Source organism: Salvelinus alpinus, chromosome 21 (assembly GCF_045679555.1).
Source record: "Salvelinus alpinus chromosome 21, SLU_Salpinus.1, whole genome shotgun sequence".
NCBI lineage: Eukaryota > Metazoa > Chordata > Actinopteri > Salmoniformes > Salmonidae > Salvelinus > Salvelinus alpinus.
Window position 1 is genome coordinate 32,111,537 of NC_092106.1, and position 23,699 is coordinate 32,135,235.

The window sequence follows — 23,699 nt, forward strand, 5'->3', positions numbered from 1 at the left end:
CACAACCATGGCTATTCCACTATAACCACAACCATGGCTGTTCCACTATAACCACAACCATGGCTGTTCCACTATAACTATAACCACAACCATGGCTGTTCCACTATAACTATAACCACAACCATGGCTGTTCCACTATAACCACAACCATGGCTGTTCCACTATAACCACAACCATGGCTGTTCCACTATAACCACAACCATGGCTGTTCCACTATAACCACAACTATGGCTGTTCCACTATAACCACAACCATGGCTGTTCCACTATAACTGTAACCACAACCATGGCTATTCCACTATAACCACAACCATGGCTGTTCCACTATAACCACAACCATGGCTGTTCCACTATAACTATAACCACAACCATGGCTGTTCCACTATAACCACAACTATGGCTGTTCCACTATAACCACAACCATGGCTGTTCCACTATAACTGTAACCACAACCATGGCTATTCCACTATAACCACAACCATGGCTGTTCCACTATAACCACAACCATGTCTGTTCCACTGTAACCACAACCATGGCTGTTCCACTGTAACCACAACCATGTATGTTCCACTGTAACCACAACCATGGCTATTCCACTATAACCACAACCATGGCTGTTCCACTATAACCACAACCATGGCTGTTCCACTATAACCACAACCATGGCTGTTCCACTATAACCACAACCATGGCTGTTCCACTATAACCACAACCATGGCTGTTCCACTACAACTATAACCATGGCTGTTCCACTATAACTATAACCACAACCATGGCTGTTCCACTATAACCACAACCATGGCTGTTCCACTATAACCACAACCATGGCTGTTCCACTATAACTGTAACCACAACCATGGCTATTCCACTATAACCACAACCATGGCTGTTCCACTATAACCACAACCATGGCTGTTCCACTATAACCATAACCATGGCTGTTACACTATAACCACAACCATGGCTGTTCCACTATAACCACAACCATGGCTGTTCCACTATAACTGTAACCACAACCATGGCTATTCCACTATAACCACAACCATGGCTGTTCCACTATAACTATAACCACAACCATGGCTGTTCCACTATAACTACAACCATGGCTGTTCCACTATAACCACAACCATGGCTGTTCCACTATAACCACAACCATGGCTGTTCCACTATAACCACAACCATGGCTGTTCCACTATAACCACAACCATGGCTGTTCCACTATAACCACAACCATGGCTGTTCCACTACAACTATAACCATGGCTGTTCCACTATAACTATAACCACAACCATGGCTGTTCCACTATAACCAAAACCATGGCTGTTCCACTATAACCACAACCATGGCTGTTCCACTATAACTGTAACCACAACCATGGCTATTCCACTATAACCACAACCATGGCTGTTCCACTATAACCACAACCATGGCTGTTCCACTATAACCATAACCATGGCTGTTCCACTATAACCACAACCATGGCTGTTCCACTATAACCACAACCATGGCTGTTCCACTATAACTGTAACCACAACCATGGCTATTCCACTATAACCACAACCATGGCTGTTCCACTATAACTATAACCACAACCATGGCTGTTCCACTATAACTACAACCATGGCTGTTCCACTATAACTACAACCATGGCTGTTCCACTATAACCACAGCCATGGCTGTTCCACTATAACCACAACCATGGCTGTTCCACTATAACCACAACCATGTCTGTTCCACTATAACCACAACCATGGCTGTTCCACTGTAACCACAACCATGGCTGTTCCACTATAACTGTAACCACAACCATGGCTATTCCACTATAACCACAACCATGGCTGTTCCACTATAACTATAACCACAACCATGTCTGTTCCACTATAATCACAACCATGGCTGTTCCACTATAACTACAACCATGGCTGTTCCACTGTAACCACAACCATGGCTATTCCACTATAACCACAACCATGGCTGTTCCACTGTAACCACAACCATGGCTGTTCCACTATAACCACAACCATGGCTGTTCCACTGTAACCACAACCATGGCTATTCCACTATAACCACAACCATGGCTGTTCCACTGTAACCACAACCATGGCTATTCCACTATAACCACAACCATGGCTGTTCCACTATAACCACAACCATGTCTGTTCCACTATAACCACAACCATGGCTGTTCCACTATAACCACAACCATGTCTGTTCCACTACAACTATAACCACAACCATGGCTGTTGTCCTGTGAACATGAACATGGCTATAACATGACTGCTGCTGTAGTGTCATGACCGTTACATTCTACCCATCACATGCTGTCATGGCCGATGGCTGTTGAACCATGACGGTCGGTTCACCATTATGACCGTTTCACAATTAGCATGCTGTTGAAGAGCTGTTACCACCAAGACCAAGGTTGTTGAACCATGACCACCAATGGTGTGTAGTCTCTGCTAGAACAGGAAGTAGTGCTAGTTATTGTCCTGTCATTGGCCCGTTCCTCTAGGTAACCTACAGTAGGCCTTTTAACTGAGCCTGACCCTTCTGCTACTGAACCAACTACTGTATAATAAGTCCCATTCACACATACAATGATATGATTAAGCTGCTACTGTTCAACATATTAAGAACATGCTATTTGTAGCTGATGTTAATTGTACAGGTAGTTCAAATTACACACGATCGCACAATACCCTACTTATCCAATGATGTGTTCTCTGTTCCTTAAATAGACCGTTGTGGGTTTGAGGGGACAGTTAGTGGGTTTGAGGGGACAGTTAGTGGGTTTGAGGTGACAGTTAGTGGGTTGAGGTGACAGTTAGTGGGTTGAGGTGACAGTTAGTGGGTTGAGGTGACAGTTAGTGGGTTTGAGGTGACAGTTAGTGGGTTGAGGTGACAGTTAGTGGGTTTGAGGTGACAGTTAGTGGGTTTGAGGTGACAGTTAGTGGGTTTGAGGTGACAGTTAGTGGGTTGAGGTGACAGTTAGTGGGTTGAGGTGACAGTTAGTGGGTTTGAGGTGACAGTTAGTGGGTTGAGGGGACAGTTAGTGGGTTGAGGGGACAGTTAGTGGGTTGAGGGGACAGTTAGTGGGTTGAAGTGACAGTTAGTGGGTTGAGGTGACAGTTAGTGGGTTTGAGGTGACAGTTAGTGGGTTTGAGGTGACAGTTAGTGGGTTTGAGGTGACAGTTAGTGGGTTGAGGTGACAGTTAGTGGGTTGAGGTGACAGTTAGTGGGCTGAGGTGACAGTTAGTGGGTTGAGGTGACAGTTAGTGGGTTGAGGTGACAGTTAGTGGGTTGAGGTGACAGTTAGTGGGCTGAGGTGACAGTTAGTGGGTTGAGGTGACAGTTAGTGGGTTTGAGGTGACAGTTAGTGGGTTTGAGGTGACAGTTAGTGGGTTTGAGGTGACAGTTAGTGGGTTTGAGGTGACAGTTAGTGGGTTGAGGTGACAGTTAGTGGGTTGAGGTGACAGTTAGTGGGCTGAGGTCACAGTTAGTGGGTTGAGGTGACAGTTAGTGGGTTGAGGTGACAGTTAGTGGGTTGAGGTGACAGTTAGTGGGTTGAGGTGACAGTTAGTGGGCTGAGGTGACAGTTAGTGGGTTGAGGTGACAGTTAGTGGGTTTGAGGTGACAGTTAGTGGGTTTGAGGTGACAGTTAGTGGGTTTGAGGTGACAGTTAGTGGGTTTGAGGTGACAGTTAGTGAGTTTGAGGTGACATTTAGTGGGTTGAGGGGACAGTTAGTGGGTTGAGGGGACAGTTAGTGGGTTGAGGGGACAGTTAGTGGGTTGAGGGGACAGTTAGTGGGTTGAGGGGACAGTTAGTGGGTTGAGGTGACAGTTAGTGGGTTTGAGGGGACAGTTAGTGGGTTGAGGGGACAGTTAGTGGGCTGAGGGGACAGTTAGTGGGTTTGAGGTGACAGTTAGTGGGTTTGAGGTGACAGTTAGTGGGTTTGAGGGGACAGTTAGTGGGTTTGAGGGGACAGTTAGTGGGTTTGAGGGGACAGTTAGTGGGTTGAGGTGACAGTTAGTGGGTTGAGGGGACAGTTAGTGGGCTGAGGTGACAGTTAGTGGGTTTGAGGTGACAGTTAGTGGGTTTGAGGTGACAGTTAGTGGGTTTGAGGTGACAGTTAGTGGGTTTGAGGTGACAGTTAGTGGGTTTGAGGTGACAGTTAGTGGGTTGAGGTGACAGTTAGTGGGTTGAGGTGAGGGGGTCTGGCGTTGATGCTGAATGGTTGTGTGTTAATGCAGTGTAGAAAGGGGACTTGGATATGTGTTACTGGGCTTTGAACTGAGGGGCTCCATTTGGAAGACACACAGACATCTGCTGCACACATGCTCACACACAGGAACGCACACACACACATACACACATACACATTCTCATACACACATGCAGTACTTTTCCATGTGGTTTTGATAGCCCCTGTACCAGGCAGATTGTGTTAGAACTGCACAGCACACACAGCTTTTCTCAAGACAAACAATAGGAGGCTTTTTATTCTTCCTCTCCCTCCGTTTCAAATCAATCTCTTTTCTCTCTTCTCTCCCTCCGTTTCAAATCAATCTCTTTTCTCTTTTCTCTCCCTCCGTTTCAAATCAATCTCTTTTCTCTCTTCTCTCCCTCTGTTTCAAATCAATCTCTTTTCTCTCCCTCTGTTTCAAATCAATCTATTTCTCTCTTTTCTCTTCCTCTGTTTCAAATCAGTCTCTTTTCTACTTTATTTAACTAGGCAAGTCAGCTAAGAACAAATTCTTATTTACAATGCCGGCCAAACCCGGACGACGCTGGGTCAATTGTGCGCCGCCCTATGGGACTCCCAATCACAGCCGGTTGTCATACAGCCTGGAATCGACCAGGGTGTCTGTAGGGACGCCTCAGGCACTGAGATGCAGTGTCTTAGACCGCTGCACCACTCGGGAGCCACCTAGCAGCAGTTGAAACCTAATTATTGTATCTAGTTCTCTGGTGTATGTGTGTGAGAGGGGGGTTCTAGAGCTGCATCGAGTAGAGTTGTACTGTACTTGGTGTGGTTGCTAGATAGCTGTATCCAGGGGTACTGTACTTGGTGTGGTTGTTAGATAGCTGTATCCAGGGGTACTGTACTTGGTGTGGTTGCTAGATAGCTGTATCCAGGGGTACTGTACTTGGTGTGGTTGTTAGATAGCTGTATCCAGGGGTACTGTACTTGGTGTGGTTGCTAGATAGCTGTATCCAGGGGTACTGTACTTGGTGTGGTTGTTAGATAGCTGTATCCAGGGGTACTGTACTTGGTGTGGTTGTTAGATAGCTGTATCCAGGGGTACTGTACTTGGTGTGGTTGCTAGATAGCTGTATCCAGGGGTACTGTACTTGGTGTGGTTGCTAGATAGCTGTATCCAGGGGTACTGTACTTGGTGTGGTTGTTAGATAGCTGTATCCAGGGGTACTGTACTTGGTGTGGTTGCTAGATAGCTGTATCCAGGGGTACTGTACTTGGTGTGGTTGTTAGATAGCTGTATCCAGGGGTACTGTACTTGGTGTGGTTGCTAGATAGCTGTATCCAGGGGTACTTGGTGTGATTGCTAGATAGCTGTATCCAGGGGTACTGTACTTGGTGTGGTTGCTAGATAGTTGTATCCAGGGGTACTGTACTTGGTGTGGTTGCTAGATAGCTGTATCCAGGGGTACTGTACTTGGTGTGGTTGCTAGATAGCTGTATCCAGGGGTACTGTACTTGGTGTGGTTGTTAGATAGCTGTATCCAGGGGTAATGTACTTGGTGTGATTGCTAGATAGCTGTATCCAGGGGTACTTGGTGTGGTTGCTAGATAGCTGTATCCAGGGGTACTGTACTTGGTGTGGTTGCTAGATAGCTGTATCCAGGGGTCCTGTTCTTGGTGTGGTTGCTAGATAGCTGTATCCAGGGGTACTGTACTTGGTGTGGTTGCTAGATAGCTGTATCCAGGGGTACTGTACTTGGTGTGGTTGTTAGATAGCTGTATCCAGGGGTACTTGGTGTGGTTGCTAGATAGCTGTATCCAGGGGTACTTGGTGTGGTTGCTAGATAGCTGTATCCAGGGGTACTGTACTTGGTGTGGTTGTTAGATAGCTGTATCCAGGGGTACTGTACTTGGTGTGGTTGCTAGATAGCTGTATCCAGGGGTACTGTACTTGGTGTGGTTGCTAGATAGCTGTATCCAGGGGTACTGTACTTGGTGTGATTGCTAGATAGCTGTATCCAGGGGTACTGTACTTGGTGTGGTTGCTAGATAGCTGTATCCAGGGGTACTTGGTGAAGATTGCTAGATAGCTGTATCCAGGGGTACTGTACTTGGTGTGGTTGCTAGATAGCTGTATCCAGGGGTACTGTACATGGTGTGGTTGCTAGGTAGCTGTATCTAGGGGTACATTGTGTGGTTGCTAGGTAGCTGTATCCAGGGGTACTTGGTGTGGTTGCTAGATAGCTGTATCCAGGGGTACTTGGTGTGGTTGCTAGGTAGCTGTGTCCAGGGGTACTTGGTGTGGTTGCTAGGTAGCTGTGTCCAGGGGTACTTGGTGTGGTTGCTAGGTAGCTGTGTCCAGGGGTACTTGGTGTGGTTGCTAGGTAGCTGGATCCAGGGGTTCTTGGTGTGGTTGCTAGGTAGCTGTATCCAGGGGTTCTTGGTGTGGTTGCTAGGTAGCTGGATCCAGGGGTTCTTGGTGTGGTTGCTAGGTAGCTGTGTCCAGGGGTATTTGGTGTGGTTGCTAGGTAGCTGGATCCAGGGGTTCTTGGTGTGGTTGCTAGGTAGCTGTGTCCAGGGGTGCTTGGTGTGGTTGCTAGGTAGCTGGATCCAGGGGTTCTTGGTGTGGTTGCTAGGTAGCTGTATCCAGGGGTTCTTGGTGTGGTTGCTAGGTAGCTGGATCCAGGGGTTCTTGGTGTGGTTGCTAGGTAGCTGTGTCCAGGGGTGCTTGGTGTGGTTGCTAGGTAGCTGGATCCAGGGGTACTTGGTGTGGTTGCTAGGTAGCTGTGTCCAGGGGTACTTGGTGTGGTTGCTAGGTAGCTGTGTCCAGGGGTACTTGGTGTAGCGGAGTCTTTATTTAGGATATTAGAATCACATTCCATCATTTCCATGGTAACCACTTGGGAAGAGGGTGTTGCGTTCCAATTATCTCCATGGTAACTATATGTGGGTGTGTGTGTGTGTGTGTGTGGGTGGGTGGTAGAGCCGTAAGTTGGAGACAGACACGGGGAGCCCGACAGAGGAGCACAGTCTGAACAAGGAGGCCAGGAAATGGGCAACCAGAATGGCCCGAGAACACAAGAACATCGTCCACTACAAGAGAGTGAGTCTACACACAACTACACACCACACACACAACTACACACCACACACACAACTACACACCACACACACACATACTAGTTGTTGATGTTGGTTCAGATCATCTTTGAAAACCAGATGTGATTTTAGTCTGTGATATTTAAGTGTGTGTGTGTGTGTCTGCCATTAGAGCCTGGAGGAATGTGAGACACTGGGAGTCCCTCAAACAGAGCAGGGCCGGCTTGATCTGGAGCTGAAGATAGAGGATACCAAAGAGAACATCCGCAAGGCTGAGGTGTGTGTTTGTAGGAAATAAGGTAGACCTATAACCCCCCCGCCCCTTCTCCAAGTAGAGTTGTCTCTCCATCGATTCTCTCATAGGCAGCCCGTCAGACTATGAATCATTTCAATCCATCTCCTCAGCTCTCCCTCCTCCTCCTCAGCTCTCCCTCCTCCTCCTCAGCTCTCCCTCCTCCTCCTCAGCTCTCCCTCCTCCTCCTCAGCTCTCCCTCCTCCTCCTCAGCTCTCCCTCCTCCTCCTCAGCTCTCCCTCCTCCTCCTCAGCTCTCCCTCCTCCTCCTCAGCTCTCCCTCCTCCTCCTCAGCTCTCCCTCCTCCTCCTCACCTCTCCCTCCTCCTCCTCAGCTCTCCCTCCTCCTCCTCCTCAGCTCTCCCGCCTCCTCCTCAGCTCTCCCTCCTCCTCCTCCTCCTCAGCTCTCCCTCCTCCTCCTCCTCAGCTCTCCCGCCTCCTCCTCCTCAGCTCTCCCTCCTCCTCCTCCTCAGCTCTCCCTCCTCCTCCTCCTCAGCTATCTCTCCTCTTCACCTCCCCACCTTCCTTTTCTCTCTCATTCCTCTCTGTGATTTCCCTCTATCTGGCCCCCCCTGCTGGCTGATATAGTCATAGCGCCCACAGACGGAGATGTGAAATGCACACCGCTATGGACAACTCTCTACCACCCCCCCTTTCTTCCCTCCCCTCTCTCCACCTCCCTCACCCCCTCTCTCTACCCCCTCTCTCCACCTACCTCCCACTATCTACCCCCTCTCTCCATCTCCCTCCCTCCCACTCTCTACCCCCTCTCTCCACCTCCCTCCCTCCCACTTTCTACCCCTCTCTCTCCACCTCCCTCGCCCCCTCTCTCCACCTCCCTCCCTCCCACTCTCTACCCCCTCTCTCCACCTCCCTCCCTCCCACTTTCTACCCCCTCTCTCCACCTCCCTCACCCCCTCTCTCCACCTCCCACCCTCCCACTATCTACCCCCTCTCTCCACCTCCCTCACCCCCTCTCTCTACCCCCTCTCTCCACCTCCCTCCCACTCTACCCCCTTATTTTTTCCCACTACACCAAACGCGATCACGACACGCAGGTTAAAATATCAAAACAAACTCTGAACCAATGACATTAATTTGGGGACAGGTCGAAAAGCATTAAACATGTATGGCAATTTAGCTAGTTAGCTTGCACTTGCTAGCTAATTTGTCCTATTTAGCTAGCTTGCTGTTGCTATCTAATTTGTCCTGGGATATAAACATTGAGTTGTTATTTTACCTGAAATGCACAAGGACCTCTACTCCGACAATTGATCCACACATAAAACGGCCAACCGAATCGTTTGTAGTCATTTCTCCTCCTTCCAGGCTTTTTCATCTTTGAACTTATATGGTGATTGGCATCTACACTTTCATAGTATTACCACGACAACCGGCAAAACAGTTTGTCTTTCAATCACCCATGTGGGTATAACCAATGAGGAGATGGCACGTAGGTACCTGCTTCTATAAACCAAGTTATAGTTATATTTTAGCCCTTGGGATCGCAGACGCTCGTTGGCGCGCGCGAGCAGTGTGGGTGCAATAATTGAATAACATGGATTTCTACATTTATTTTGCGTGGAAGTATGGATTGCGTGGATCTCCATGGAAGTGTACTTTCATGAGTCCATCTCCCTGCACTTCCTGTTTACCTACATACTACTTACCTGGCTGGAAACCTTTCTAGACTTGATGTTTGACTGTCTGGAGTTAGTCTGTCCTCCACTGCTGACCACAGTCACCATAGAGAGACTGGCGGTCGCTGACGTGCTGCTCCACCACAGACGTGATGATGATAACTGATATAACCTTCCACCATAGATGTTGGGCTGACAGGTGACCTGTGAGTGCTGATGGGATAGATTGAGTCCTCCAACTGTCAGTCGTATTAATTACCCAGCAGTGTATGTGTGCGTCCATGTGTGTAACCTCTCTCTCACTCCAGACAGTAAAGCTGAAGGCAGAGGCTCGTCTGGACCTGCTGAGACAGGTGGGCGTTGCCGTGGATACCTGGCTGAAGAGCGCCATGAACCAGGTGATGGAGGAGCTGGAGAATGAGCGCTGGGCTACGCTAAACTACACTACCCACGATCCCTCACTCTCGGTGAGACACCAGCCCTCCCTCCCTCTCACTACACCACCGTCCCACACTTTGGAGGAAACTACCCACAATCCCTCACGCTACACTCACTGAAATGCCTCTCTTGCACTACATGTCATCACCACAGACTGTTTCTTTACCACAGGGCAGCCAAGGCATGTGTGTGGGCTTCAGCACTTTGGTCCTGTGTGTGTGTGTGTGTGTGTGGGTGTGTGGGTGTGTGGGTGTGTGGGTGGGTGGGTGGGTCAGCAGGACGTTGAGGTAAGCAGTCTCTGCTCATCTTCATCACTTAAAATTCTGTTCACATGACACTGCAGCAGCCACCAGAGAGAGAGGAGGGATGAAGACAGAGAGCAAGGAGGGAGAGAGAGAGGGGTCGGTGAAGACAGAGAGGAAGGAGGGAGAGAGAGAGAGGGGTCGGTGAAGACAGAGAGCAAGGAGGGAGAGAGAGAGGGGTCGGTGAAGACAGAGAGGAAGGAGGGAGAGAGAGAGGGGTCGGTGAAGACAGAGAGGAAGGAGAGAGAGAGGGGTCGGTGAAGACAGAGAGGAAGGAGGGAGAGAGAGATGGGTCGGTGAAGACAGAGAGGAAGGAGGGAGAGAGAGAGGGGTCGGTGAAGACAGAGAGGAAGGAGGGAGGGGGTGAGGACAGAGAGGAAGGAGGGAGAGAGAGAGAGGGGTGAAGACAGAGAGGAAGGAGGTAGGGGGTGAGAAGGAGGAGAGAGGGGGTGAAGACAGAGAGGAAGGAGGGAGAGGGTGAGAAGGAGGAGAGAGGGGGGTGAAGACAGAGAGGAAGGAGGGAGGGGGTGAGAAGGAGGAGAGAGGGGGTGAAGACAGAGAGGAAGGAGGGAGAGGGTGAGAAGGAGGAGAGAGGGGGTGAAGACAGAGAGGAAGGAGGGAGGGGGTGAGAAGGAGGAGAGAGGGGGTGAAGACAGAGAGGAAGGAGGGAGAGGGTGAGAAGGAGGAGAGAGGGGGGTGAAGACAGAGAGGAAGGAGGTAGGGGGTGAGAAGGAGGAGAGAGGGGGTGAAGACAGAGAGGAAGGAGGGAGAGGGTGAGAAGGAGGAGAGAGGGGGGTGAAGACAGAGAGGAAGGAGGGAGGGGGTGAGAAGGAGGAGAGAGGGGGTGAAGACAGAGAGGAAGGAGGGAGAGGGTGAGAAGGAGGAGAGAGGGGGGTGAAGACAGAGAGGAAGGAGGGAGGGGGTGAGAAGGAGGAGAGAGGGGGTGAAGACAGAGAGGAAGGAGGGAGAGGGTGAGAAGGAGGAGAGAGGGGGGTGAAGACAGAGAGGAAGGAGGGAGGGGGTGAGGAGGAGGAGAGAGGGGGGTGAAGACAGAGAGGAAGGAGGGAGAGGGTGAGAAGGAGGAGAGAGGGGGAAAGTGATAATGGGAAACTGAAACCAAAGAGAAAGAGGAGGGTGAAGAGGGGGAGAAAGTGGATGATAGAAAGAAGAGTGACAGAATGAGTGCTCTGTTCCCTTGGCCCAGTGTTCATTTCACACCAGTCTGGTTTATCAGTGTGATGGAGAATGAAGCAGCTTTTTCTCAAGGTGATAACTACTAGTATACTATAGTCCTCTTGTAAGAATCCCTTCTGCCCATGATGTTAACACCTGTTACATATTGAGTTGTAAGAGCAGGACTTAGTAAGTACAGCTATGTTTGCTTTTTGCTTGACAACATCAAGGTGTTTAAACATTATTAAAAGCAGAAGGGACTGTTTCTTTTTTAAGTCATCATTCCAAGCTAAATGTGTTAACCTACATAAGAAGAGCAAACTCCTTCCTCTGATTACAATAGGAGGAATATATATTCAGGAAGGGGAACACCTGGTTGGACACACACACACACACACACACACACACACACACACACACACACACACACACACACACACACACACACACACACACACACACACACACACACACACACACACACACACACACACACACACACACACACACACACACACACACACACACACACACACACACACACACACACACACACACACACACACACACACACACACACACACACACACACACACACACACACACACACACACACACACACACACACACACACACACACACACACACACACACACACACACACACACACACACACACACACACACACACACACACACACACACACACACACACACACACACACACACACACACACACACACACACACACACACACACACACACACACACACACACACACACACACACACACACACACACACACACACACACACACACACACACACACACACACACACACACACACACACACACACACACACACACACACACACACACACACACACACACACACACACACACACACACACACACACACACACACACACACACACACACACACACACACACACACACACACACACACACACACACACACACACACACACACACACACACACACACACACACACACACACACACACACACACACACACACACACACACACACACACACACACACACACACACACACACACACACACACACACACACACACACACACACACACACACACACACACACACACACACACACACACACACACACACACACACACACACACACACACACACACACACACACACACACACACACACACACACACATACGACTAAGCTTCCTATCGGGAACATAGTGAGTTTTGAAAGCACAGACAGACCGAAACACACACGTGTTTTGTCCTGGTTGGGTTGCTGTGTCTGGTCCCAAGGGGGGCGGGCCCCTATGCCACCTGATCTCTCTGAGCCAATGAGGTTCCCTGAGGACAGGTAGAGGAGGGGTCAGGACATACAGGTTTTACAGAGACAGACTTCACATCGCCTGACTCAGGAGGGAAGAGAACCACACTGGAGCGTTGGAACTAGCTCATTGTGTTGTGTGTGTAGGGCCCAGTTGATGTGGAGCGGTCGGAGGGTGAGGAGTGTGAGGAGAACATGGAGGTGTTTGATGACAGCAGCTCCAGCCCCTCTGGGACGCTCAGGAACTACCCACTGACCTGCAAAGTCCTCTACTCATACAAGGTAATACACCCCCCTCTCCCCCTTTTGCCCTCAGAACAGCCTCTATTTGTTGGGACATGGACTCTACAAGGTGTCGAAAGCGTTCCACAGGGATGCTGGCCCATGTTGACTCCAATGCTTCCCACACTTGTGTCAAGTTGGCTGGATGTCCTTTGGGTGGTGGACCCTTCTTGATACACACGGGAAACTGTTGATTGTGAAAAACCCAGCAGCGTTGCAGTTCTTGACACAACCGGTGCTCCTGGCACCTACTATCATACCCTGTTCAAAGGCACTTAAATCTTCTGTCTTGCCCATTCACCCTCTGAATGACACACACACACAATCCATGTCTAAATTGTCCCAGGTCTCCTCCCCTTCATCTACACTGGTTGTAGTGGATTTAACAAGTGACATCAATAAGGGATCACAGCTTTCACCTGGATTCAACTGGTCAGTCTGTCATGGAAAGAGCAGGTGTTCTTAATGTTTTGTACACTCAGTATATTTGCTAACTATGCTAGATAATCTATTTCCACAAACATTCTTTATCTAGACAGATGATGTAGGAATATGTACATCAAGATGAAGGTGTGTAAAAGAGCTGTGCAAACTTTGTTGGCTCCACCCATTAGGGTCAGGGGGCTCCACCCATTAGGGTCAGGGTCAGGGGGCTCCACCCATCAGGGTCAGGGGGCTCCACCCATTAGGGTCAGGGTCAGGGGGCTCCACCCATCAGGGTCAGGGGGCTCCACCCATCAGGGTCAGGGGGCTCCACCCATCAGGGTCAGGGGGCTCCACCCATCAGGGTCAGGGGGCTCCACCCATCAGGGTCAGGGGGCTCCACTCATCAGGGTCAGGGGGCTCCACCCATCAGGGTCAGGGGGCTCCACCCATCAGGGTCAGGGGGCTCCACTCATCAGGGTCAGGGGGCTCCACTCATCAGGATCAGGGGGCTCCACTCATCAGGGTCAGGGGGCTCCACTCATCAGGGTCAGGGGGCTCCACCCATCAGGGTCAGGGGGCTCCACCCATCAGGGTCAGGGGGCTCCACTCATCAGGGTCAGGGGCCTCCACCTGTCAGGGTCAGGGGGCTCCACTCGTCAGGGTCAGGGGGCTCCACTCGTCAGGGTCAGGGGGCTCCACTCGTCAGGGTCAGGGGGCTCCACCCGTCAGGGTCAGGGGGCTCCACTCATCAGGGTCAGGGGGCTCCACCCATCAGGGTCAGGGGGCTCCACTCATCAGGGTCAGGGGGCTCCACTCATCAGGGTCAGGGGGCTCCCCTCATCAGGGTCAGGTCAGGGTCAGGGGGCTCCACTCATCAGGGTCAGGGGGCTCCACCCAATAGTTCAGGGGGCTCCACCAATCTGAACACTGGGTTGCATGTAACATTAGAGCCATAAAATATCAGTTTGTATTGTCCATTGGTTAATATCTTCCTTTTCTCTTCTCCTCCTCTCTCTGTCTCTGTCTGTCTGTCTGTCTCTCTGTCTGTCCATCCATCTGTCTCTCTGTCTGTGTCTCTGTCTGTCTGTCTCTCTGTCTGTCTGTTTCTCTCTCTGTCTCTCTCTCTGTCTGTGTCTGTCTCTCTGTCTGTGTCTCTAGGCGTCTCAGCCAGATGAGTTGAGTATAGAGGAGCATGAGATGTTGGAGGTGATAGAGGATGGAGACATGGAGGACTGGGTCAAGGTAACAACAACAATCAAATCAAAGTTTATTTGTCACGTGCGCCGAATACGACAGGTGTAGACTTTACAGTGAAATGCTTACTTACAGGCTCTAACCAACAGTGCAAAATGGTATTATGTGAACAATAGGTAAGTAAAGAAATGAAAACAACAGTAAAAAGACAAGCTATATACAGTAGAGAGGCTATATACAGTAGAGAGGCTATATACAGTAGAGGCTATATACAGTAGCGAGGCTATATACAGTAGAGAGGCTATATACAGTAGAGAGGCTATATACAGTAGTGAGGCTATATACAGTAGCGAGGCTATATACAGTAGCGAGGCTATATACAGTAGCGAGGCTATATACAGACACTGGTTAGTCAGGCTGATTGAGGTTGTATGTACATGTAGATATGGTTAAAGTGACTATGCATATATGATGAACAGAGAGTAGCAGAAGTGTAAAAGAGGGGTTGGCGGGTGGTGGGTGGTGGGACACAATGCAGATAGCCCGGTTAGCCAATGTGCGGGGGCACTGGTTGGTCGGCCCAATTGAGGTAGTATGTACATGAATGTATAGTTAAAGTGACTATGCATATATGATACACAGAGAGTAGCAGCATCGTAAAAAGAGGGGTTGGGGAGGCACACAATGCAAATAGTCCGGGTAGCCATTTGATTACCTGTTCAGGAGTCTTATGGCTTGGGGGTAAAGAAGCCTTTTTGCCCTAGACTTGGCACTCCAGTACCACTTGCTATGCGGTAGTAGAGAGAACAGTCTATGACTGGGGTGGCTGGGGTCTTTGACAATTTTTAGGGCCTTCCTCTGACACCGCCTGGTGTAGAGTTCCTTGATGTCAGGCAGCTTAGCCCCAGTGATGTACTGGGCTGTACGCACTACCCTCTGTAGTGCCTTGTGGTCGGAGGCCGAGCAGTTGCCAAACCAGGCAGTGATGCAACCAGTCAGGATGCAACCAGTCAGGATGCTCTCGATGGTGCAACTGTAGAACCTTTTGAGGATCTCAGGACCCATGCCAAATCTTTTTAGTTTCCTGAGGGGGAATAGGCTTTGTCGTGCCCTCTTCACGACTGTCTTGGTGTGTTTGGACCATTCTAGTTGGTTGGTGATGTGGACACCAAGGAACTTGAAGCTCTCAACCTGCTCCACTACAGCCCCGTCGATGAGAATGGGGGCGTGCTCGGTCCTCCTTTTCCTGTAGTCCACAATCATCTCCTTAGTCTTGGTTACGTTGAGGGATAGGTTGTTATTCTGGCACCTGACTTCCTCCCTGTAGGAAGGTCTCTGACTTCCTCCCTATAGGCAGACACTAAACACACAGCACTGCCTAATATAGTCTTCTTTCATTGGTTGACCAGGGCTGTCCTTTAACACCGAGCTCTGTAATTGGTTCATGGTCTAACATCCTGTTGTGTGATTGGTTGTTTCAGGCGAGGAGTAAGACGGGGCTGATTGGCTACGTCCCAGAGAAGTATCTCCGGTTCCCCACCTCTAGCAGCCTACTGAGCATGCTCCAGTCTCTCGCTGCTCTGGACGCTCGCTCACACACCTCCTCCAACTCCACCGAGCCAGAGATACACACAGGCAGCATCAACGGAGACGCCAGCTGTAAGAACACACCATTACACACACATGCAAACACCACTACACACACCACTACACACACATGCACACACCACAACACACACATGCACACACCACTACACACACATGCACACACCACACCACAACACACACATGCACACACCACTACACACACATGCACAAAAACTAGGCAAATACAAACCCTCTCAAAGAATATAGACACATTTCCAACTTGTTTGTCAGATCAAGACATTGATAGAAACAAAGATCTGAACCAATGTGTGTTCATTAACTTCAATATGTTCAAGCCTCATGGATTGTTCCAGAATTTAATTTATAATCCCCCTCTCCTCTCTCTCCCCCCCCTCACTCTCCTCTCCCCCCCTCACTCTCCTCTCCCCCCTCCTCTCCTCTCTCCCCCCTCCTCTCTCCTCTCTCCCCCCTCTCACTCTCCTCTCTCCCCCATCTCACTCTCCTCTCTCCCCCTCTCACTCTCCTCCTCCCCCCCTCCTCTCACTCTCTTTTCTCCCCCCTCCTCTCTCCCCCCTCTCACTCTCCCCCCTCCTCTCTCCTCCTCCCCCTCTCCTCTCTCCCTCCTCTCACTCTCCTCTCTCCCCCCTCTCACTCTCCTCTCTCCCCCCTCTTACTTTCCTCCTCCCCCTCTCCTCTCTCCCCCCTCTCACTCTCCTCCTCTCCCCCCTCCTCTCACTCTCCTTTCTCCCCCCTCCTCTCACTCTCCTTTCTCCCCCTCCTCTCACTCTCCTTTCTCCCCCCTCCTCTCCTCCTCCCCCTCTCCTCTCTCTCTCCTCTCTCCCTCCTCCTCTCTCACCCATCTCACGCTCTTCTCTCCCCCTCCTCTCTCCCCTCCCCCTCTCCTCTCTCTCTCCTCTCTCCCTCCTCCTCTCTCACCCATCTCACGCTCTTCTCTCCCCCTCCTCTCTCCCCTCCCCCTCTCCTCTCTCCTCCCTCTCACTCTCCTCCTCCCCCTCTCCTCTCTCCCCCCTCTCACTCTCCTCTCTCCCCCCTCCCACTCTCCTCCTCCCCCTCTCCTCTCTCTCTCCTCTCTCCCTCCTCCTCTCTCACCCATCTCACGCTCTTCTCTCCCCCTCCTCTCTCCCCTCCCCCTCTCCTCTCTCTCTCCTCTCTCCCTCCTCCTCTCTCACCCATCTCACGCTCTTCTCTCCCCCTCCTCTCTCCCCTCCCCTTCTCCTCGTTCCTCCCTCTCACTCTCCTCCTCCCCCTCTCCTCTCTCCCCCCTCTCACTCTCCTCTCTCCCCCCTCTCCTCTCACTCTCCTCTCCCCCCTCCTCTCTCCCCCCTCTCACTCTCATCTCTCCCCCCTCCTCTCTCCTTTCTCCCCCCTCTCACTCTCCTCTCTCCCCCTCCACTCTCCTCTCTCCCCCCTCTCACTCTCCTCTCTCCCCCTCCACTCTCCTCTCTCCCCCTCTCACTCTCCTCTCTCCCTCCTCTCACTCTACTCCTCCCCCTCTCCTCTCTCCCCATCTCACTCTCCTCCTCCCCCTCTCCTCTCTCCCCCCTCTCACTCTCCTCTCTCCCTCCTCTCACTCTCCTCTCTCCCTCCTCTCTCCTCTCACTCTCATCTCTCCCTCTCTCCCCCCTCTCACTCTCCTCTCACTCTCCTCTCTCCCCCCTCTCACTCTCCTCTCTCCCCCCTCTCACTCTTCTCTCTCTCCTCTCACTCTCCTCTCTCCCCCCTCTCACTCTCCTCTCTCCCCCCTCTCACTCTTCTCTCTCCCCTCTCACTCTCCTCTCTCCTCCTCCCCCTCCCCTCTCTCCCTCCTCTCCCCAGTGAGTTTTGTGAGGGCGCTGTATGACTACGATGGTCAGGCGGATGAGGAGCTGTCCTTCCCAGAGGGGGCTGTCATCCGTCTGCTTAACAGAGACACCCAAACGGACGATGGCTTCTGGGAGGGAGAGTTCAACGGACGAGTGGGAGTCTTCCCTTCTGTACTGGTGGAGGACCTGACTGAGAGCAGAGAGAACAGAGCACACAAACTGGTACACACACACACACACACACACACACACACACACACACACACACACACACACACACACACACACACACACACACACACACACACACACACTTGAGAGCACACACACACACACACACACACACACACACACACACACACACACTTGAGAGCACACACACACATTGGTACACACACACACACACACACACACACACACACACACACACACACTTGAGAGCACACACACACACACTGGTACACACACACACACACATACACACACACTTGAGAGCACACACACACACACAAATGCATGCACGCTGGTGCTGAGCGATTAATCATCATTACGGTTATGTGTCGTTTTTTTTAACAACTAATTGACCCGAAGTAGGTTCAATTATTTGAATTCCATTTCCTTCCGGGTTTCTTCCTGTGTGCTCAAAGCGCACATCGCACAGTTTCTCTAGCGATAAATCAGATCCAGCCGGAACTGGAATCAGATCCAACAGGACAATATTCTATATAGTTTATCACTACAGGGACCGTACTCGATTGCGGAGGTAGTTGTCTGGTCTGTGTTTTATTTTACACCTGCTACAGAGTGCTTCATCGTGACGGGTTATAGAGAGCAGCTGTTTCTTCGGGAGGTATCTCTACTGGAAAATACACAATCTAAGTGATTGATAGTTGGTATTCAGCAGCTATAGAAGTATACCTTATTTACATTTTAGTGATTTAGCAGACGCTGTGTTACAGTAGTGAGTGGATACATTTTCATTTGTTCTGGTCCCCCGTGGGAATCGAACCCACAACTCTTGCAAGTGCCATGCTCTACCAACTGAGCCACTTTGAAGAACTAGTAAAATAGTGGTTTTGTCAGACGACGTAGGCAGCCGCTCAAAAAAGATGAGATGATGACTTGGAATTAATTAACAAAGTCAACAAATAAAACAAATGTAATAAACACAACACTGACATATTTATTAAAGTCAAGTCATGTGAGTAAATGATGGTTATGTCTTATATCTCCCTCTCTAACTTTATGCATCAACTGTCAGAGCAGCTGTACCTGTACACAGCCCATCTGTAAATAGCACACCTGACTACCTCATCCCCATATTATTACTTACCCTCTTGCTCCTTTGCACCCCAGTATTTCTACTTGCACATCATCATCTGCACATCTATCACTCCAGTGTTAATGCTAAATTGTAATTATTTTGTCTCTATGGCATATTTATTGTCTTACCTCCCTACTCTTCTACATTTGCACACACTGTACATTTTTCTATTGTGTTATTGACTGTATGTTTATCCCATGTGTAACTCTGTGTTGTTGTTTGTGTCGAACTGCATTGCTTTATCTTGGCCAGGTCGCAGTTGTAAATGAGAACTTGTTCTCAACTAGCCTACCTGGTTAAATAAAGGTGAAATAAAATCAATTAAAATAAAAATGGTTAATGAGCGATTAGCAGTAATGGACAGTCACTACCATCATGGGACTTGTGTTCATTACTTTATTCATTCAACCCCAAAATAATCTAAATCGATCGAACCGACTTCAAAAAGCACTAATTCTCAGCACTAACACACACACACACACACACACACACACACACACACACATACACACACACACACACACACACACACACACACACACACACACACACACACACAGCTGTATATTTGGGTCCATGATGAAACATGGCGGTCCGGTAATGTCTGTCTGTTATGTGTAGTTCTGTGATTGGTTGAGGAGTGGTCCTTCCTGGAGGGCAGCAGCAGCTGTTTACTGTAGAGAACAATGTGGTTAGAACTACTTCAACCTTCAGAATAACAGCTCTGTTATCTTGGTTTGGGCTGAAAGGTATCCTGGCTATCTTCCCAATGCCAGGGTTGTGGTTTCGATTCCCACAGGGGAACAGTATGAAAAATATATGCACTCACTCCTGTAAGTCTGGATAAGAGCGTCTGCTAAATGACTCACTACTGTAAGTCTCTCTGGATAAGAGTGTCTGCTAAATGACTCACTACTGTAAGTCTCTCTGGATAAGAGTGTCTGCTAAATGACTCACTCCTGTAAGTCTCTCTGCATAAGAGTGTCTGCTAAATGACTCACTACTGTAAGTCTCTCTGGATAAGAGTGTCTGCTAAATGACTCACTTCTGTAAGTCTGGATAAGAGTGTCTGCTAAATGACTCACTACTGTAAGTCTCTCTGGATAAGAGTGTCTGCTAAATGACTCACTACTGTAAGTCTCTCTGGATAAGAGTGTCTGCTAAATGACTCACTACTGTAAGTCTCTCTGGATAAGAGTGTCTGCTAAATGACTCACTCCTGTAAGTCTCTCTGCATAAGAGTGTCTGCTAAATGACTCACTACTGTAAGTCTCTCTGGATAAGAGTGTCTGCTAAATGACTCACTACTGTAAGTCTCTCTGGGTAAGAGTGTCTGCTAAATGACTCACTACTGTAAGTTTCTCTGCATAAGAGTGTCTGCTAAATGACTCACTACTGTAAGTCTGGATAAGAGTGTCTGCTAAATGACTCACTTCTGTAAGTCTGGATAAGAGTGTCTGCTAAATGACTCACTACTGTACGTCTCTCTGGATAAGAGTGTCTGCTAAATGACTCACTACTGTAAGTCTCTCTGGATAAGAGTGTCTGCTAAATGACTCACTACTGTAAGTCTCTCTGGATAAGAGCATCTGCTAAATGACTCACTACTGTAAGTCTGGATAAGAGTGTCTGCTAAATGACTCACTTCTGTAAGTCTGGATAAGAGAGTCTGCTAAATGACTCACTACTGTACGTCTCTCTGGATAAGAGTGTCTGCTAAATGACTCAGTACTGTAAGTCTCTCTGGATAAGAGTGTCTGCTAAATGACTCACTACTGTAAGTCTCTCTGGATAAGAGTGTCTGCTAAATGACTCACTCCTGTAAGTCTCTCTGCATAAGAGTGTCTGCTAAATGACTCACTACTGTAAGTCTCTCTGGATAAGAGTGTCTGCTAAATGACTCACTACTGTAAGTCTCTCTGGGTAAGAGTGTCTGCTAAATGACTCACTACTGTAAGTTTCTCTGCATAAGAGTGTCTGCTAAATGACTCACTACTGTAAGTCTGGATAAGAGTGTCTGCTAAATGACTCACTTCTGTAAGTCTCTCTGGATAAGAGTGTCTGCTAAATGACTCACTTCTGTAAGTCTGGATAAGAGTGTCTGCTAAATGACTCACTACTGTAAGTCTCTCTGGATAAGAGTGTCTGCTAAATGACTCACTACTGTAAGTCTCTCTGGATAAGAGTATCTGCTAAATGACTCACTCCTGTAAGTCTCTCTGCATAAGAGTGTCTGCTAAATGACTCACTACTGTAAGTCTCTCTGGATAAGAGTGTCTGCTAAATGACTCACTACTGTAAGTCTCTCTGGGTAAGAGTGTCTGCTAAATGACTCACTACTGTAAGTTTCTCTGCATAAGAGTGTCTGCTAAATGACTCACTACTGTAAGTCTGGATAAGAGTGTCTGCTAAATGACTCACTTCTGTAAGTCTGGATAAGAGTGTCTGCTAAATGACTAACTACTGTACGTCTCTCTGGATAAGAGTGTCTGCTAAATGACTCACTACTGTAAGTCTCTCTGGATAAGAGTGTCTGCTAAATGACTCACTACTGTAAGTCTCTCTGGATAAGAGCATCTGCTAAATGACTCACTACTGTAAGTCTGGATAAGAGTGTCTGCTAAATGACTCACTTCTGTAAGTCTGGATAAGAGAGTCTGCTAAATGACTCACTACTGTACGTCTCTCTGGATAAGAGTGTCTGCTAAATGACTCAGTACTGTAAGTCTCTCTGGATAAGAGTGTCTGCTAAATGACTCACTCCTGTAAGTCTCTCTGCATAAGAGTGTCTGCTAAATGACTCACTCCTGTAAGTCTCTCTGCATAAGAGTGTCTGCTAAATGACTCACTCCTGTAAGTCTCTCTGGATAAGAGTGTCTGCTAAATGACTCAGTACTGTAAGTCTCTCTGGATAAGAGTGTCTGCTAAATTACTCACTACTGTAAGTCTCTCTGGATAAGAGTGTCTGCTAAATGACTCACTACTGTAAGTCTCTCTGGATAAGAGTGTCTGCTAAATGACTCAGTACTGTAAGTCTCTCTGGATAAGAGTGTCTGCTAAATGACTCACTCCTGTAAGTCTCTCAGGATAAGAGTGTCTGCTAAATGACTCACTACTGTAAGTCTCTCTGGGTAAGAGTGTCTGCTAAATGACTCACTACTGTAAGTTTCTCTGCATAAGAGTGTCTGCTAAATGACTCACTACTGTAAGTCTCTCTGGATAAGAGTGTCTGCTAAATGACTCACTACTGTACGTCTCTCTGGATAAGAGAGTCTGCTAAATGACTCACTACTGTACGTCTCTCTGGATAAGAGTGTCTGCTAAATGACTCACTACTGTACGTCTCTCTGGATAAGAGTGTCTGCTAAATGACTCACTACTGTACGTCTCTCTGGATAAGAGCATCTGCTTATTAACTCACATGTAAAAAATGATTGGAAGGACCAGTGATATTGATAGTGTTTTCAATGATTATGAATAAGTCACAATATATGCAGAATCTGTGAAAGATGATTGACATTGTCCTCCAACCCCTAATTTTGACTTTGTTTCCCTCTCTGTCTCCTCCAGATCTCTCCATCTTCGAGGCTGCCCTCCTCGTTGCCCCCCCTCCCTCTGTATGACCAGCCCCCCTGCAGCCCCTACTCCACCCCAGACACCCCCACCCCTCCGCCCCTCCCTCGATCGCCCTCTGTCAATGGGGAACACAAGCCACCTCCCACAACGTACAAGGGACCCACTCACAGTAAGAGAGTGACCAAAGCTGGGTTTATAGTTTTTACACATGTAAAGGACCCACTCACAGTAAGAGAGTGACTCTGATTAATATTGTTGTTGTAGCTGTTATTAATGGTAATCCCATGTCCACTACTACTATTATTATTGCTGTTGGTCCCACCATTTATTTATATATAAATATATATATATTTTGTGTATATATATACATATATATTTTATTTAAATTTTTCGATATGTATACTTTGACAATGTAAGTAATAATAACTTGCCATGTCAATAAAGTCAATTGAATTGAATTGAATTGAATTGAGTGACCAAAGCTGGGTTTATAGTTTTTACACATGTAAAGGACCCACTCACAGTAAGAGAGTGACCAAAGCTGGGTTTATAGTTTTTACACATGTAAGGGACCCACTCACAGTAAGAGAGTGACCAAAGCTGGGTTTATAGTTTTTACACATGTAAAGGACCCACTCACAGTAAGAGAGTGACCAAAGCTGAGTTTATAGTTTTTACACATGTAAAGGACCCACTCACAGTAAGAGAGTGACCAAAGCTGAGTTTATAGTTTTTACACATGTAAAGGACCCACTCACAGTAAGAGAGTGACCAAAGCTGAGTTTATAGTTTTTACACATGTAAAGGACCCACTCACAGTAAGAGAGTGACCAAAGCTGAGTTTATAGTTTTTACACATGTAAAGGACCCACTCACAGTAAGAGAGTGACCAAAGCTGGGTTTATAGTTTTTACACATGTAAGAAGGAGTAACAGTTACATACACTGGGTAAGACTGTAAAAATAAATCATCAGTCTCTCTGTC

The 23,699-nt window shown here is 48.6% G+C and overlaps 1 protein-coding gene across 2 annotated transcripts in view; it reads left to right on the forward strand.

The window, feature by feature from the left end:
• LOC139548260 (F-BAR and double SH3 domains protein 2-like) overlaps nt 1–23,699 on the forward strand; it is an 89,437-nt gene that overhangs the window by 64,404 nt on the left and 1,334 nt on the right. For both annotated transcript variants that reach the window (XM_071357810.1, XM_071357811.1), the window contains 8 exons: nt 7,185–7,304; nt 7,473–7,577; nt 9,539–9,697; nt 12,630–12,764; nt 14,349–14,432; nt 15,866–16,043; nt 17,829–18,037; nt 22,710–22,884. In XM_071357810.1, the coding sequence (XP_071213911.1) occupies nt 7,185–7,304; nt 7,473–7,577; nt 9,539–9,697; nt 12,630–12,764; nt 14,349–14,432; nt 15,866–16,043; nt 17,829–18,037; nt 22,710–22,884 (1,165 nt within the window). The remainder of the gene's footprint in view (nt 1–7,184; nt 7,305–7,472; nt 7,578–9,538; nt 9,698–12,629; nt 12,765–14,348; nt 14,433–15,865; nt 16,044–17,828; nt 18,038–22,709; nt 22,885–23,699) is intronic.